Consider the following 14,870-nt stretch of genomic DNA (forward strand, 5'->3'; position numbering starts at 1 on the left):
ACTTCTGATTTTTTGCTGGTTGCTTGAAGATAAGACTCAATAGACTTTCCTATCTGGGTGGATGAGAACCTGGATCCTTGGGTCTCAGCCTCCTGAGTAGCTAAGATTATAGGCATGAACCACCACTAATGCTCAGCTGAGATAGCATATTTTTAACAACATCCAGTGAAGTTGCTGCCCCATAGATCATACTTGAAGAGGCAAGCTCCAGGCTCAAAGCTGCCACCATCCTGAGAGTTTCTTGATGAACAAATCTGTTGTTTTCAGCTCTGTCTGTTTTCAGACATTTTTGGCATCCATGGCAGGAACTGAGAAAAGACCATCAGACAGAATGCATTTTGAACTTTTTTCCTGGGATCTTTCTAGGGCAGCATCAAATAAAATGGGGGATAGAATGTGGAAAGCAGGTGGCATAGTCACCACCAGATTCTGTCAGGCTTCCCAGCAGAGGCTTGCTGCACCTGGTTGGGTGGGCAAGCTGTGGCTTACTGGCTGTATCAGCAAAGACCATGCGGTTTCATGTGACTGCATGTATGAGGCAGTGACTTGTTAGAAGGACTCTTTGCTTTTAGTGGAGGATAAACCCAACCAGGGTGGTCATAGTTGAGTATCTTGAATTTTCAGGTAGTGGCCTGTGATGTGGGAAAGATTGGAGAGAGGAGGGTCAGAGTAGCTGGGATGGGCAGTGAGCTATGGTGCCATCATACCACTGGCCCTAACTGTGGATGCCTGTCTCTTTATCCACCTGGGTGGCTGTAGTTTTGCCAAGCATCTTCATAAGACTGTGCGGCGGCTGGTGCCTGACTGTGATGTTCGCTTCCTCCGCTCTGAGGACGGCAGTGGTAAAGGAGCAGCTATGGTGACAGCGGTGGCTTACCGGCTGGCTGACCAACACCGAGCCCGCCAGAAAACCCTGGAGCCTCTGAAGCTGAGCCGTGAGCAGCTTCTGGAGGTGAAGAGGAGGATGAAGGTGGAAATGGAGCGAGGTCTGAGCAAGGAGACTCATGCCATTGCCCCTGTGAAGATGCTGCCCACCTATGTGTGCGCCACCCCTGATGGCTCAGGTACAAACCAGGGGGTGCCACCAGTGTCACCTGGTAGGCTTTTATCTTGGTGTTGGAGTTCGCGAGAGCTTCCTTAGTATTATTAGTCTTATATGTTAAAACCAGATTGTGTTTCTGCAGCTAAGAGAATTCTGGTGGTCCATAAGTCAACAAGGCCTTCCTCTCAAAAAGTAATAGACAGACGACTTGTCTATCTATCTCTTCCTCTGTTAGTCCATCTAGTATTTGGTAACTACTAAAGATTGGCAGTTAATTTTATTAACAAATTGGTGTATGTGTTAGAATGCGGAGACATAGAGAAGTTAAGAAACTCTCCTAAGTTTTTGTAAGTAGACAGTGTCAGAGCTGAGATTCAAATTCATTAGTTCAGGTTCCAAAATAAGCTCTCATGATTACCACATTATTTTGTGTCAGGCCATAAACCATTCCATGGCCTAGATTTAGCTGAAGCTTGCTTGCTTATTTATTTATTTGGTGTGGAGCCTGAACTCAGGGTGCTCTTCCTTGCTTTTTCTCTCAAGGCTATAGTACTTGAGCTCAATCTCTGTTTTGTGTTTTTTTTTCTTCCCCTGGTTAGTGGGAGGTGTGATTTTTTTTGACACTGGCTGACTTTGAACTGTGATCCTCAGATTTCAGCCTCCTAACTTGCTCGGATTACAGGTGTGAGCCACTGGTTCCTGGTAGTTTTAACAGCATGCAGTCATCCCCATTCATCTATAAGACAACTTGTTTATGACTGCTTTCCTCTGCACTGGCAGAATGGAGTGGTTGCTCCAAACACTATGGCCCACAGAAAATCAGGGTTCCCTCTGCCTCTGGTGAAGGTCTTACAACTTAAGGCGTCTATCTCCAGATCAGAGAAAATGACCAGTGAGGTTGGTGTAGGTCTTTCCTCACCTTTCCGGAAGAGGTTACCTAGGGTGAGAGGAAGACTAAGTTTGTATTTCACTCAAACTGCCTAGCAAACGAGAATGGTTCATTTTTTTTTAAAAATTACTCTTCAGGGGCTGGGGATATAGCCTAGTGGCAAGAGTGCCTGCCTCGGATACACGAGGCCCTAGGTTCGATTCCCCAGCACCACATATGCAGAAAACGGCCAGAAGCGGCGCTGTGGCTCAAGTGGCAGAGTGCTAGCCTTGAGCGGGAAGAAGCCAGGGACAGTGCTCAGGCCCTGAGTCCAAGGCCCAGGACTGGCCAAAAAAAAAAAAAAAAAAAAAAATTACTCTTCAAACTCCTTTAAAGAACCTTACTTTTCTGTTTGTCTATTCTAGAATCTAACCAGAGGTGACATTTGATTTGGCACAAATAGTGCATTTAGTTTGAAGTGTACTACATCCTCATTTCCTGTGTTCATTCTGACTGTTGAGGCCCAACACAGGAATTTAATGAAAACCAATAAGGAGCTCGAAGGACTGTGGTCCTGGAGATCTTACTTTCTTTGCTGTTAGATGGAACTCCATCCACTCGAGGCTGTGGGCCTCTATGGAAAAACCCCTATTGGGAAAGTGCATAAACTCTGTTACCTTCACCATCATCTTTTTTCTTCTCTTCAGAGAAAGGGGATTTCTTGGCCTTGGACCTTGGAGGTACAAACTTCCGGGTCCTGCTAGTTCGTGTGCGGAACGGGAAGCGCAGAGGAGTGGAGATGCACAACAAGATCTACGCCATTCCGCAGGAGGTCATGCACGGCACAGGGGAGGAGGTGAGGCCATGGCTCCTGGGAGAGCCTGAGTATCCCTCCTGCCTTCAAAGACAGCACCTCCTCTTCTCACCCGGCGCCCTGGGAGGGCCAGTGTCATTGAGGGTCCCAGTGTGGTCTCAGGTTATGACAGCTGGTCTTCCACCTGGGTGGAAACTTTGAGCTCATGCCCAGGCCCTGCTGGAGGCAGCCTTCTCTGGCCACAGCCTCTTGCTCAGTGTCCCATCTTCTCCCTACAGCTCTTTGACCACATCGTCCAGTGCATCGCTGACTTCCTGGAGTACATGGGCATGAAGGGTGTGTCCCTGCCTCTCGGTTTTACCTTCTCCTTCCCCTGCCAGCAGAACAGCCTGGATGAGGTAACTGTTCCTTCCTGGAGGACCCTTCTAAGGGCTTTACTGACAATCAGCTAGCCCAAGTTTGGTGCAGGAGAAAACATTAAGCTGAAGCCAGGTGCCAGTGGCTCCTTCTCCCTGCTACTACTTGAGGAGGCTGAGATCTGAGGATCACAGTTCAAAGTCAGCCCAGGCAGGAAAGTCCATGTGACTTTTATCTCAATTACCTACCAAAAAACCAGAAGTGGAGGTGTGGCTCAAGTGGTAGGGCACCAGCTTTGAGTGAATGAAGAAGCTTAGGGACAGTGTTTAGGCCCTAGCTCCAAGTTCAAGTCCCAGGACCAGCACACACAAAAAAAGTTGAGCTGAGAGGATGGAAGGAAATGAGGCCATGAATGGCTTTTGGAAGGGAGAAAGGGAGCTCCTTGATTGATGGGAGTGAGTTAGTCAAGGCTCACTAAGGAGGTTAGCTTGGATTCACCTGTCTTTGGAATGGCAGAGATGCTTATCCAAATATTAAGTCACATGCTTAAACTACCCTATGGGATATACTATGCTAGTCTTCCTCTGTGCATTATCTCATTTAATCCTCACAGGAACTATATAAGATTGGTATTTGTATGTCCATTTGGCAGAGAAAAAAATAAGACCTGCAGTGGTGATGAGTGGTTTGCTCCACCTAGCCTGGCAATGGCCAAGCCATAGTTTGAGTTCTAGTTTCTTGACATCTGAATCTCAGGGCTCAGATTCTGCTCTCCTGCTCCGTAGGCCCTTGGTCTGGGCCCAGGACATTTTTATTCTGTCTTCTATTGCATCAATGCACTGGCTATTCCGTAGTCTCATTCCCTTTGATTTGCCTTGGATGGGTGAGCAGGTCTGGTGCTCTAGATGTTCAGGACATGAGTTCATTGAAGAGTGGAGGAGAGCTGAACAGGCAGTGCTTGGACCTGCGCTGATGACTTCATTGTCAGAGTAGTGTTTTGTGAGCAGTTGATCCTCTTAAGTCACAGCTAGCATATATGCAAGCTGAAGGTCGAAACTTGCCAGCGTATATCCTTCCAGGCTTTTTCTCGTGTGTGTGTGTGTGTGTGTGTGTGTGTGTGTGTGTGTGTGTGTGTGTGTGTGTTATTGGTTTTAAACTCAGGGCTTGCCAGGGAGAATGATGCTGTACTACTAAGCCATGTCACCAGCCCTATTTTTTTACACCTGTTAATTTGGAGATAGGATCTTGTTTTTTCACCTTGCTCTACACCTGGACTGTGATCTGCTTGTTTATGCTTCACCAGTGCAGACAGGATGATCGGTACACACCACTAAGTCCAGCTATTGCTTGAAGTGGGGTTCTCATGAACTTATTGCCTGTGCTGGCCTTGAACTACAATCTTCCTGATTTTAGTGGCCCAAGTGGCTAGGATTATAGATGTGAGCCACTGGTATCCTGCCCAAAAAAATTTTAAGCAGATGCTATCCAAAGCATCAAGGAAGCTGGAAGTTAGGTTAACTTTCTGTCTGAATTGTTAAGATTGAGATCACTGTGCTGGATTTTATCGTATATGTTCTAATTTCCTGTAAGGAGTGGGTGTTAAGTCTAAAGCTATAAAATTCAAGAGCCAACAAAGCAGAAGACAGGTGTTTGTTGGTTCCGGTGAGATCATCTTGCTGATGGGCTTCAGTAGGTGCTGAGGAGGCACACAAACCACTCTGGGGGCCCTTCAGCTGTATTTACTCATCACTTACCTTGGGCAAGACTCACAGCTGTTGAAGCCTGTTGTTTTATTATCAGAATCACTTTTAACGATGTTATTTGGTTATTCTATAAACTTTAAAGTGCCAAACTTTTGCCAGAGATGTGATTCTTAGCTTGTGTATGAGAAGGGCAGAGACAAGCACACCCTGTGTGGATGTGTGTGTAAGCAGGGTTCCACAGAGATATGCTTTGTTCTTCTGGATCTTCTGGGATCTAGTTACATAGTGACACATCCAGGTTGATGAAAGAAATGCTCAGGCAGTGGGGCATGAACCATGAACGAGACCTGAGACAATTATGCAAGTGGGTGGTATGAGCCCACTGTGGGCACACCACAGAGCACACCACAAAGGGATCTTGAGGTGCTCATTCCTGATGGCTGCACAGTACAGAGAGTTCTGGAGAATAGACACGTGTTCCATGTGCAAAGCCAATGGACATCTGCCAGATGACCTTGTAACATCGTGAAAGGCGCATTAAAGACAGGCCTGCATGTTTAATGTTTTCTCAGGATCGTGGAGGGCCACCTCACTGAGAAATGGAGGCAGGTGGTGAGAGAAGTAGGCTTCCCTTTAGCTATGGTTTGTTTCATACTGGAGTCTGGAAATTCAAGGACCCAACACTGGCTTTTGTGATGTGAATATAGGATAAGAACAGGGTAAGCTGCTTAGTGCAGAAGAAAACAAATGTGTAGGAGCATCTGCATCATGCAGATGGACTCAGTAGGCCTTGGGGAGAGCTCTGTTCCCCTCTTCAAACTGTAGGCCTTGGGTGAGGTATCCCAGTGGCTTAGTTACTTGTAAGGTTAGGGGGTGTGATCTTGGTAAATGTTTCACAAGGTGGTTGTGAGGATTAAATGATGTAACACATGTGATGTGTTTAGCGTAGGTGCACTGCATAGTAGGTAATCCAAGTCAGTATCTCTGAAGCAAATTTAGGATTATTTGTGGATGAGATGACTGGCTATTCTTGGGAATCTGTCTAAACTGGGAGGTTGAGAGCTAGGAGGAGAATGGGCTTTAGGGCTGGTCGGACATTCATTTCTGATGTCTTTCATGTGTGAATTTTAGAGCATCCTGCTTACGTGGACAAAGGGCTTCAAGGCATCTGGCTGTGAGGGCGAGGATGTGGTCACCCTGCTGAAGGAAGCGATTCACCGGCGAGAGGTGAGAGAGCCGTAGTGATGTAGGCCCTCTGCCTGAAATGACCCATGTATTCAGAAATTGGGCAACATTGAGTCCTGCTCTGAACATGAAGACTCAGGAATGAGTCTTCCAAGTCTAACCAAGTCTTGTTCTGTGCACAGAAGCCCACGGTTTAGGGGTGGGTATTAGGGGCTATGAAGGAAAAATGAAGGTGGACCAGAAGAGCAAGAGAGCATGATGCACCAGCAGGCTACTATCTCAGGAAGGTGTCTCTGAAGAGGGGTCATCTGAGTAGATGCTTGAGTGAATGGAGAGAACAAGCCATGCCAAATAAGATATACTTCATATACATATAAGTCTTGGTTAGACGTGTCTGAAAGGAGACTACTGTGGCCCCTTTGTGGATGAAGTACCTGTTTCTACCTCAGGAGTTTGACTTAGATGTGGTTGCTGTGGTGAATGATACAGTTGGAACTATGATGACCTGTGGCTATGAGGACCCTCACTGTGAAGTTGGTCTTATTGTTGGTAAGGACACTTGTGGTCTTCCCACATGGGGATGAACATCCTTGGGTGGGTGGGAGGTGATGCTGAGTGCTGGTGTTCTGATTGGCAGGCACGGGCAGCAATGCCTGCTACATGGAGGAGATGCGCAACGTGGAGCTGGTGGATGGAGAGGAGGGACGGATGTGTGTCAACATGGAGTGGGGGGCCTTCGGGGACAACGGATGTCTGGATGACTTCCGCACAGAGTATGATGTGGCTGTGGATGAGCTCTCTCTCAACGTAGGCAAACAGAGGTAGGTGCCCAGCTGTGTATGGTGGGCCTTGCATCCCAGAAATGGACCCCAACCTGTGTTCTGAGTTGCTACCTCACCATTTCCCAGCATGCTTGTTCTCTTGAGGTGCTAAGGACTTTGAAAAGTTTTCTTGCCAAATTCATCTGCAAAGTTTGAGTGAGTAAACATAAGCAGCTCTTACCCAGAGGCCTGGAAAAATAGGCAGGGGACTGTTAGAGCCTAGGACTGAAGCTACAAGGAAACAGATGTAAGGTAGTACCATCTGGGCAACCCTGGATGAATTAAGCAGTGCTGGGAGGCACAAGAGTCCAGCCTTTCTTCTTTTCTCCTGCCTGTATATGGCACCCTCTATTGGTAGATTGGGAAAATTGGCCTCCAGCTTCACCAAGCCCCAGGGAGGTTAGGGGAGGTTCTGAACTAAGAGGCCTAGATCCAACTCATTTCCTGTTAGGAAGATATTATCTATAGTGTCATAACTGCATTATCCAGGACCGTCATCTTGCAGAATACACTTAACAAAAATTTGTCTGGCCAGTGGCTCATGCCTGTAATCCTAGCTATTCAGGAGGCTTGCGATCTGAGGATTATAGTTTGAAAATAGCCTAGGCAGGAAAGGCCATGAGATTTATCTCCAACACACTACTCAGAAAAATCCAGAAGTGATGCTGTGGCTCAAGTGGTAGAGCGCTAGACTTGAGCACAAAGAGGCTCAGGGACTGAACCTAGGCCCTGAGTTCAAGCCCAGAACCAGCAAAAAAACAAAAACAAAACAAAACAAAAAAGTTGTTTGAAGTAAAGTACCCAGACAAAAATGCTTGCAGTAGCTAAGCAGGAAATCAGGCTACAGTAAGAAAACTGAGTTGTGATAGTCTTATTTGAAACTGGTCGCCTTAATTTTCTTTCCTTTTTTTTTTCTTTTCTTTAAAGAGACACGATGCAGGGTCCAAAGATGCTCAAGCATGTAAGCATGTCACAGTTATGCTTAGTTCTAGGGACCAGGACAGTGGGCTGCTGTTGACAGTAGTTGTTATAATGAATAGGTCTAGAAGAAAGTATGCTAACTTTCTAGTGAAGTCAAGGCTGAATGTTCCCTGCTTGCCCCCTCCCCTACTCCTGGAAGGATGGTGGGGTTTGTTTCCTTCTCAAGGGAATAAGCTTTGGGAAAGGAACCCAGGTGGGGCCCAATCTCTGGAAGCCCTGTGGGCTTCAGGCACTACGTGTGCTCCATTTTGCTGAAAGTAGTGGGTCAGCATGAGAAGACTACTGGAATTTTGCCCATGGGAACCAGTTCCTTTCCATCAAGGGGCATCTTCTGCCCTCTCTTTTTTTGTTCTTTCTCAACATATCCAACACCTTCCTTACTAAACTCTGAACATTGTCCCCTGGCAGGTTTGAGAAAATGATTAGCGGCATGTACTTGGGTGAGATTGTCCGTAACATCCTCATCGACTTTACCAAGCGTGGCCTGCTCTTCCGTGGCCGCATTTCAGAACGGCTTAAGACACGGGGAATCTTTGAAACCAAGTTCCTGTCTCAGATTGAAAGGTGAGAGTGCAAGGACTGGATAAGAGAGGACCACGTATATCCCCCTTTTCTTCCTCTTCCGAGTGGCTTTTACAAACAATGCTCACTTTGTTGTTGTTGGTTGGTGGTATTGGGGATTGAACAAACTCAGGGCCTCTACCATTTGAGACATGCCTCTATCTCCTTGTATTATTTTCAAGGGTCTTGCATTTTATTCTGGGCTGTCCTGGGCTGTGATCCTCCTATTTATGCTTCCTATGGGGATGACGGGAGTGTGTACTACACCCAGCCATTGTATTTCCCCTGTAGTTGCGATAACAGGTGCTCACTACTACACCAACTGTTGATTAAGATGGAGTCTTACAAATTTGCCCAGGTTGGCCTCAACCATAATTCCCTCTCTCAGTCTACCGAGTAGTACAGGCTTGAGCCACCATGCTCAGTTGACTTCCACATTTTTATATGACATTTGTACAAAAGAATGAACATGGTATGAGCTCATGAAAACTGTTGCTGTGTATACAAGGCAAGCTCTCTTGCCACTAGGCCATATCCCCAGCCTGTTGCTGTGTTTTGACCATATATTAAAGCTAGAGAGATATTTGCTCCTAGGGTATAAATGGAAAAGTGCAGAGGAAGATAACAAATAAAACATCTGCACTCATCTTGGAGGACTTTCCTAACTACTGGCTTCCAGTAATTGGGCGATAAGGATCGAGTCCAGATGGGATTGTCAGACAACACAGAAGTGTGTGGTGAGGGAGCTCATTAGAGCAAAGCCCCCCTCCTCCAGTCCAAGGCAGAAAATTCTCCAAATTAGAATGGTGAATTTCAGAGCCCTTTAAAGATTAATGCTGTCATTACTCTTAGGCCATCTACCAGGAAACAGACGGCTGACACAAATGAACCCCGAGGGTATCTATATCAGTGAATAGAGAGAAAATGTTGTAGCTTGCCTGTCTGTGGATATTCAAGAATATGATTCCAGTTTTCTCAAATAGTTCCTTTTATGTCACAGCTTTTATTATTTTCTTCCTGTGATTTTTATTTACATATGTTTCATAAACAATGCACAAACAGATGTAGATAGCAAGCAGGAGTCCAATGCTGGTTAATTAATGCCTGTCCTGGGGACCCATTGATGGCAGCAAGAGAAAGGATGTGGAAAACAGCTCTGCAACTGGAAAATGGCCGCTTGCTGCCATTGCCACTGTCTTTGAAATTTCTAAATGAGTTGAATCCACAGTGAATTCCTTTCTGTTTTCAGTAATCAGTTTTATAGTAGCAAGGCTCTCCCTGGGTAGGTAAGTCGAATGAGGAGCCATTTCTTCACATTCCTGTTACCCTGAGGGAGAGTCAGTCAGCATGCTTCTGTAGGATGAACACTGCTCTGAGATCAGGACCAGCTCTCTTCCACCCCCAGTTATTTATTTATCTATTTTTGATCCTGGTCCTGGGCCTTACTGTCCCTTAGCTGTTTTGTTCAGGCTTGGTACTCTACCACTTCATCACAGGCTCTTGCCTGCAATGGCCTCGAACCACGGTTCTCAGATCTCAGCCTTGTGAGTAACTAGGATTACAAGAGGCTAGGTGGACCCCGGACAGGTAGGCCACTGAGTCTATCTGCATGGCTGACCTCCATTCTCTCCCACCCCAGCGACTGTCTGGCCCTGCTGCAGGTCCGCGCCATCCTCCGCCACTTGGGTCTCGAGAGCACTTGTGACGACAGCATCATCGTCAAGGAGGTGTGCACTGTGGTGGCTCGGCGGGCGGCCCAGCTCTGTGGCGCGGGCATGGCTGCCGTGGTAGATAAGATACGAGAGAACAGGGGGCTGGACACCCTCAAAGTCACAGTGGGTGTGGACGGGACCCTCTACAAGCTCCATCCTCAGTGAGTATCCGACCTAACTTCCCTGTCTCATCTGTCTTCTATTTTCTTTCCCTTCTTTCCCCTTAGCAGATCACAAGCCACTGTGGTTCTTTTCATGTTTACAGTTTTAAGACTAATAATCAGAAGCAGGCCTGTATTTCACCCCAGCACCAGGAGCTCTCTCTGACCCCTCCTGGCTGTACCCTCATTCTGCTCTTCCAGGAAGGAGTGCTATGTTGAATGTGTCTCTTTTTCCCCCTGTACCTATGTATACATCTATATTGTTATAGTTTTGCTTATTTTTGAACTTGCCACGATGGAATTATCACATGTCTTCTGTGATTGGCTTTTCTGGCACAGCATTTATGTTGTTAATTATTTTAGTCAGTCTTAAGGCTCAAACTCAGGAACTGGATGCTGTCCCTGAGACTATTTGCTCAAGGCTGGCACTCCGCCACGTGAGCTACAACTCTACTTCCAGCTTTTTGGTGGTTAATTAGGAATAAAGAGTCTCATGGAATTTTCCTGCCTGGGGTGGCTTTAAACAGTGATTCTCAGATCTCAGCTTCCTCAGTAGCTAGGATAACAGGCATGAGCCACTGGCTCATTGAAGTATGTGGTTGAAGAATGAATCTCAGGCTTTTTTTTTTTTTGTCAGCTATGGGGCTTGAACTCTGGGCCTGCACACTGCCCATAGCTCTTCAGCTCAAGGCGAGAGCTCTACCTCTTGAGCCACAGTGCTACTTCCAGTTTTCTGGCGGTTAATTGGAGATAAGAGTCTCACAGATTTTCTTGTTCCAGCTGGCTTTGAACTGTGATCCTTAGATCTCAGCCTCCAGAGTAGCTAGGATTGCAGGCATGAGCCGCCGGTGCCCAGCTCAGGCTTTTGAATAAGTGAATTATCATTGTATTTACTGTTCATGTGATGCGTCTCTTGTTTTCAGATTTTCTTTTTGCCAATTGTGGGGCTTCAACTTTGGTGCTTGGACACTGGACTGGGGCCTGGGCACTGTCCCTGAGCTGTTTTGTTCAAGGCTAGCACTTTTTTTCCTTTGAGCCACAGCTCTACATGCAGTTTTTGTGTGGTTAATTGGAGATGAGAGTCTCACGGGGACTTTTTGCTTCTTTCCTGGCTAGCTATAAACCATGATCCTCAGATCTCAGCTTCCCAAGTAGCTAGGATTACAGGCATGAGGAACTAGCATTTGGTTCATTTTTAGATTTTGACTATTAGAAGCAATGCTGTTGTGAGTATTATATAGTAAATGTATGTCACAACATATGCTTGAACTCAAGCAAGATTTTTTTTTTTAATAGTTTGGGGCAGAGATGGGCAGATACTGACTGCTTTCTTAAGTAAAGTTGTGTTGGGGTGCTGCCATTCCACATGTCTACATCTTGTCCAAGACTGTGCTCAAGCTTCTGCAGAAGACACTCATGACAGATCACCTGTCCCCAATGCTGTCCCACTTCCTCAGTGGAGAAGTACCCAAATGTTTTCTTTCCACCTTTCTTATCCTTTTTCTCCTTTTTACTATTGTGCTTCTCTCATCTTCCACCCCCCTTTTACCCTTGTGACAGGGCTTTACTTTGTAGTGCAGGCTAACACTAAGCTTATGAATTCTCTTGCTTCCATCTGCTAATGCTGAACTTATTAGGAGTGGATCGAATCTATCCTTCACTGATTACTTTGAGCATAGCTCACCAGAATTGCCCACGGTCATGTTACAACTTGTATCTATTACTCTAAGCCTCAGTTTCATGACACACAATACTTTTGGAGTTTTGCTACATTGTGGCTTCGGCCTTATCATCATCTGAATTATTCCTGGGTTTCCAGCATTGTTTCTTACACCTCTGAGGACACAAACCAATCATGACTAAGGTACATTTGTTTTTCTTGTGTCTTTTTTCCAGCTTTGCCAAAGTCATGCACGAGACAGTAAAGGACCTGGCTCCCAAATGTGATGTGTCTTTCTTGGAGTCCGAGGATGGCAGTGGAAAGGGGGCAGCTCTCATCACTGCTGTGGCTTGCCGCATCCGGGAGGCGGGGCAGCGATAGAAACCAGAAGGACCTCTCTTCTTCCCCTCTTCCCTGTTTTAAATTAAAAGGTGTCATCCTCTTGTGTTGGAGAGAGTCCCTCAGCTTTTCCTTGTCAGACAGGACTCCATTGCACTGGGTTTTGTCTCTGTATTCTCATTGTAGTTCAGCACCCACACATTGGCCTTCCTGAGACACAGAAGAAGGATTTGTTCACACTGGTCACAATCATTCCCATTGGTTCTCTTAAACCTTCAAAATAGTTGGAAAGATTTTAGCCATCCCTCTGGTGGAATTCCACATCACTGTACCATCGATCATGCAGAATGGAGACTGTCAAGATCCTGGCTGCTCCACCTTGGAGCTGAATGGGACATTTCTAGATGGAAAGCTCTGAAGCTATTTCTCTCATCAGAGATCTGGGATATCTCCACTAATGACTTGAGCCTGATCTTCAAGTATTGCTCTGCGGTTCCAGAATGTGCTTCTGGAATCCAGCCACCCCACAGCTGGATAGTGAAACCAAAGCCAAGAGTTGCCACATCCTGCAAGAGTGTTTGTCCTCACATGCATCATGACCTCCTGTGTCACCCATGAGCCCTGGAATTTTGGGAAAGAGGGAGCTTTTGAGTTTTGTTTGTTTAATTTTTTTCCCTGCAAAAGTGGAGAAACACTGTATTTTCATTTTAATTTATATTTGAAATTTATTTAGCTCATGAAGTAGGTGTGCTCCTTCATTGTGTAACGGTTAATTTGTATGTAATGTATTTATATGTTCATTTGTTATGTATGTAGGTAAGCATGGTCTCCTCACCCTTGGCCTCATTAGTAGATCAGTGTAGTTGAAGATGTGAGGCAAAGATACCGACCAGCGACTAGAAATACCTCATTTGCCCACAGGAAGAGAAAGAGAAACCTCTTCTGGGTGAGTGACTAGAAAAGGGTCAGCTTTCTGGTTCCTCCTTCCTCTAGTGTGAGGAATGTGTGGAAGGCAGGGATAGAGACAGAGGCTGGCAATGGATTGAAGAAACCACAGCAGACTGGCTAGTCAAGGGATTTTCCTGGGTATATTATGTGGAGTATTACCCAAAGGAAGCCAAAGGAATCATTTCAAGTACTCAGTGCTTAGCAGCATTTATTCTTTATTCTTAGGGCAGTCAGTATTTTTAAAGTTGACAAGGTAAAGAAAACCCACCAAAAATTCATATTAGAAGTATATCAGAGAGAGAAGAAGAAAAAAAGAAAGAAAGAAAAAAGAAGTGTACCTGTTCATCACTATTAAACCAAAATGAAGCAATTAAATAACCAAACCAAATGAAACCTCAGGGATGACATTTGGGGGGGAGGTATTTGCGCCCTCCTAGCAAATTTCACCTAGGGTTTGTTTTGTAAATGTTTTACAGCAACTGTTGTGTCTGTGCTTCCCTGGACTGAGCTGGTATTGGTCTGCTGACATGTTTTTATTTTTTTGTACACATTATTTATTTCACACTGTTGGCAGGGATGGGAGGGGCATAAAAACGCCCATACTCTACTTTCCAAGAGTACAGTTAATTCTGAATTCATGTGTCCACTTCTGCCCTCAGCTATGAACAACCATAGACATGAAGCCTGGATGTAGCCTGATTGAGAATGAATGACCTTGTAACACTGGAAAAGTATACAAGGATCAAAAAGGAACGATGGGGAGAAACTACTCATTTGCACCCATGTTTTTGCACAGTATTCCAACTTTGGCTGAGGGGAAGTAATGTTACTGCCTGGTTTCCGAACAAGGGAAAGCCACCCTGGTTCTGGGAAGTGCAGAAGAAAGAACATGTTCTTTATTACAGGCTTGCTCTGCCTGTCTGATGTAGTTCCTTTGCCCCCATCTGTAATTACTGACCTAAAATATGGGTGCCTTTGGCTACAATGAAGGCCAGAAGCCACATGCAGATTTATGGCTCACTAAAGGATACACATGAAGTACAGATAAATTTTAACTTAATTTATTAAGTTTTAAATAAAATTTACCTTTTAAAATTAGGCACCATTTATAAATATTTCACCTATTTTTAGAAGTAGAGATGTGGGGTGGGTAGCTGTAAAGAAGTATTGTGCTGTTGGTTTCCAGTCAGGAGCAAAGGACCACACACACGTTGACTGTGTTCCTAGCACTGCGCTGATAGATCCTAGCTGATGATGCTCTGCTCAGTGTATATCCAGTGGAGCTCAGTCTGACCGGGCTGTGCTGGACACTGCATCTCAAACCCTTTCAGTCTTTCAGTCTAGTGAAGATGTTGTCACTATGTACAATAGAGAACTAATTGATTAACTATGTGATGTTATCTACAATTAATAAATTTCAACATTTTCCAAAGTATTCAGTGTGTAATCTGAGCAAAACATTACGCGTGCATTCAAGAGTAGAATGAGGCATGGCTGCCTTCCTTGGGCAGTTTGAATGTATGAATTGGGTGTCTTGATTCTGAGTGGATGGATAGCTTCCTCATGGGAGGAGGTAGAATTGCTTGTAGGATCCACTTGAACCAATATCCATGAATGTCCAAGTCCCTTACATACAATACAGCCTGTGCGCCTACTCCAGTATTTAAATTGTTTTGGAATGACTTCTAATACCTAAAACAATGTAGCTATTCTACTAT

General features: G+C 45.4%; 1 protein-coding gene across 3 annotated transcripts in view; it reads left to right on the forward strand.

Annotated features, from left to right (window-relative positions):
• Hk2 (hexokinase 2) overlaps positions 1-14,587 on the forward strand; it is a 61,322-nt gene extending 46,735 nt beyond the window's left edge. For 2 of the 3 annotated variants that reach the window (XR_007211884.1, XR_007211885.1), the window contains exons 10-19: positions 760-1,064; positions 2,618-2,766; positions 3,003-3,122; positions 5,916-6,011; positions 6,419-6,518; positions 6,607-6,790; positions 8,180-8,335; positions 9,972-10,205; positions 12,102-13,972; positions 14,008-14,587. Coding sequence is in view for 1 of the 3 variants with exons in the window: in XM_048352820.1 (XP_048208777.1) it covers positions 760-1,064; positions 2,618-2,766; positions 3,003-3,122; positions 5,916-6,011; positions 6,419-6,518; positions 6,607-6,790; positions 8,180-8,335; positions 9,972-10,205; positions 12,102-12,246 (1,489 nt within the window). In the remaining 2 variants the exon portion in view is untranslated. Of the gene's footprint in view, positions 1-759; positions 1,065-2,617; positions 2,767-3,002; positions 3,123-5,915; positions 6,012-6,418; positions 6,519-6,606; positions 6,791-8,179; positions 8,336-9,971; positions 10,206-12,101 lie in introns of all 3 variants that reach the window. The other variant, XM_048352820.1, reaches the window with a different exon arrangement.
• The last annotated feature ends 283 nt before the right edge of the window (positions 14,588-14,870 follow it).

The sequence above is a fragment of the Perognathus longimembris genome, chromosome 8, assembly GCF_023159225.1.
Source record: "Perognathus longimembris pacificus isolate PPM17 chromosome 8, ASM2315922v1, whole genome shotgun sequence".
NCBI lineage: Eukaryota > Metazoa > Chordata > Mammalia > Rodentia > Heteromyidae > Perognathus > Perognathus longimembris.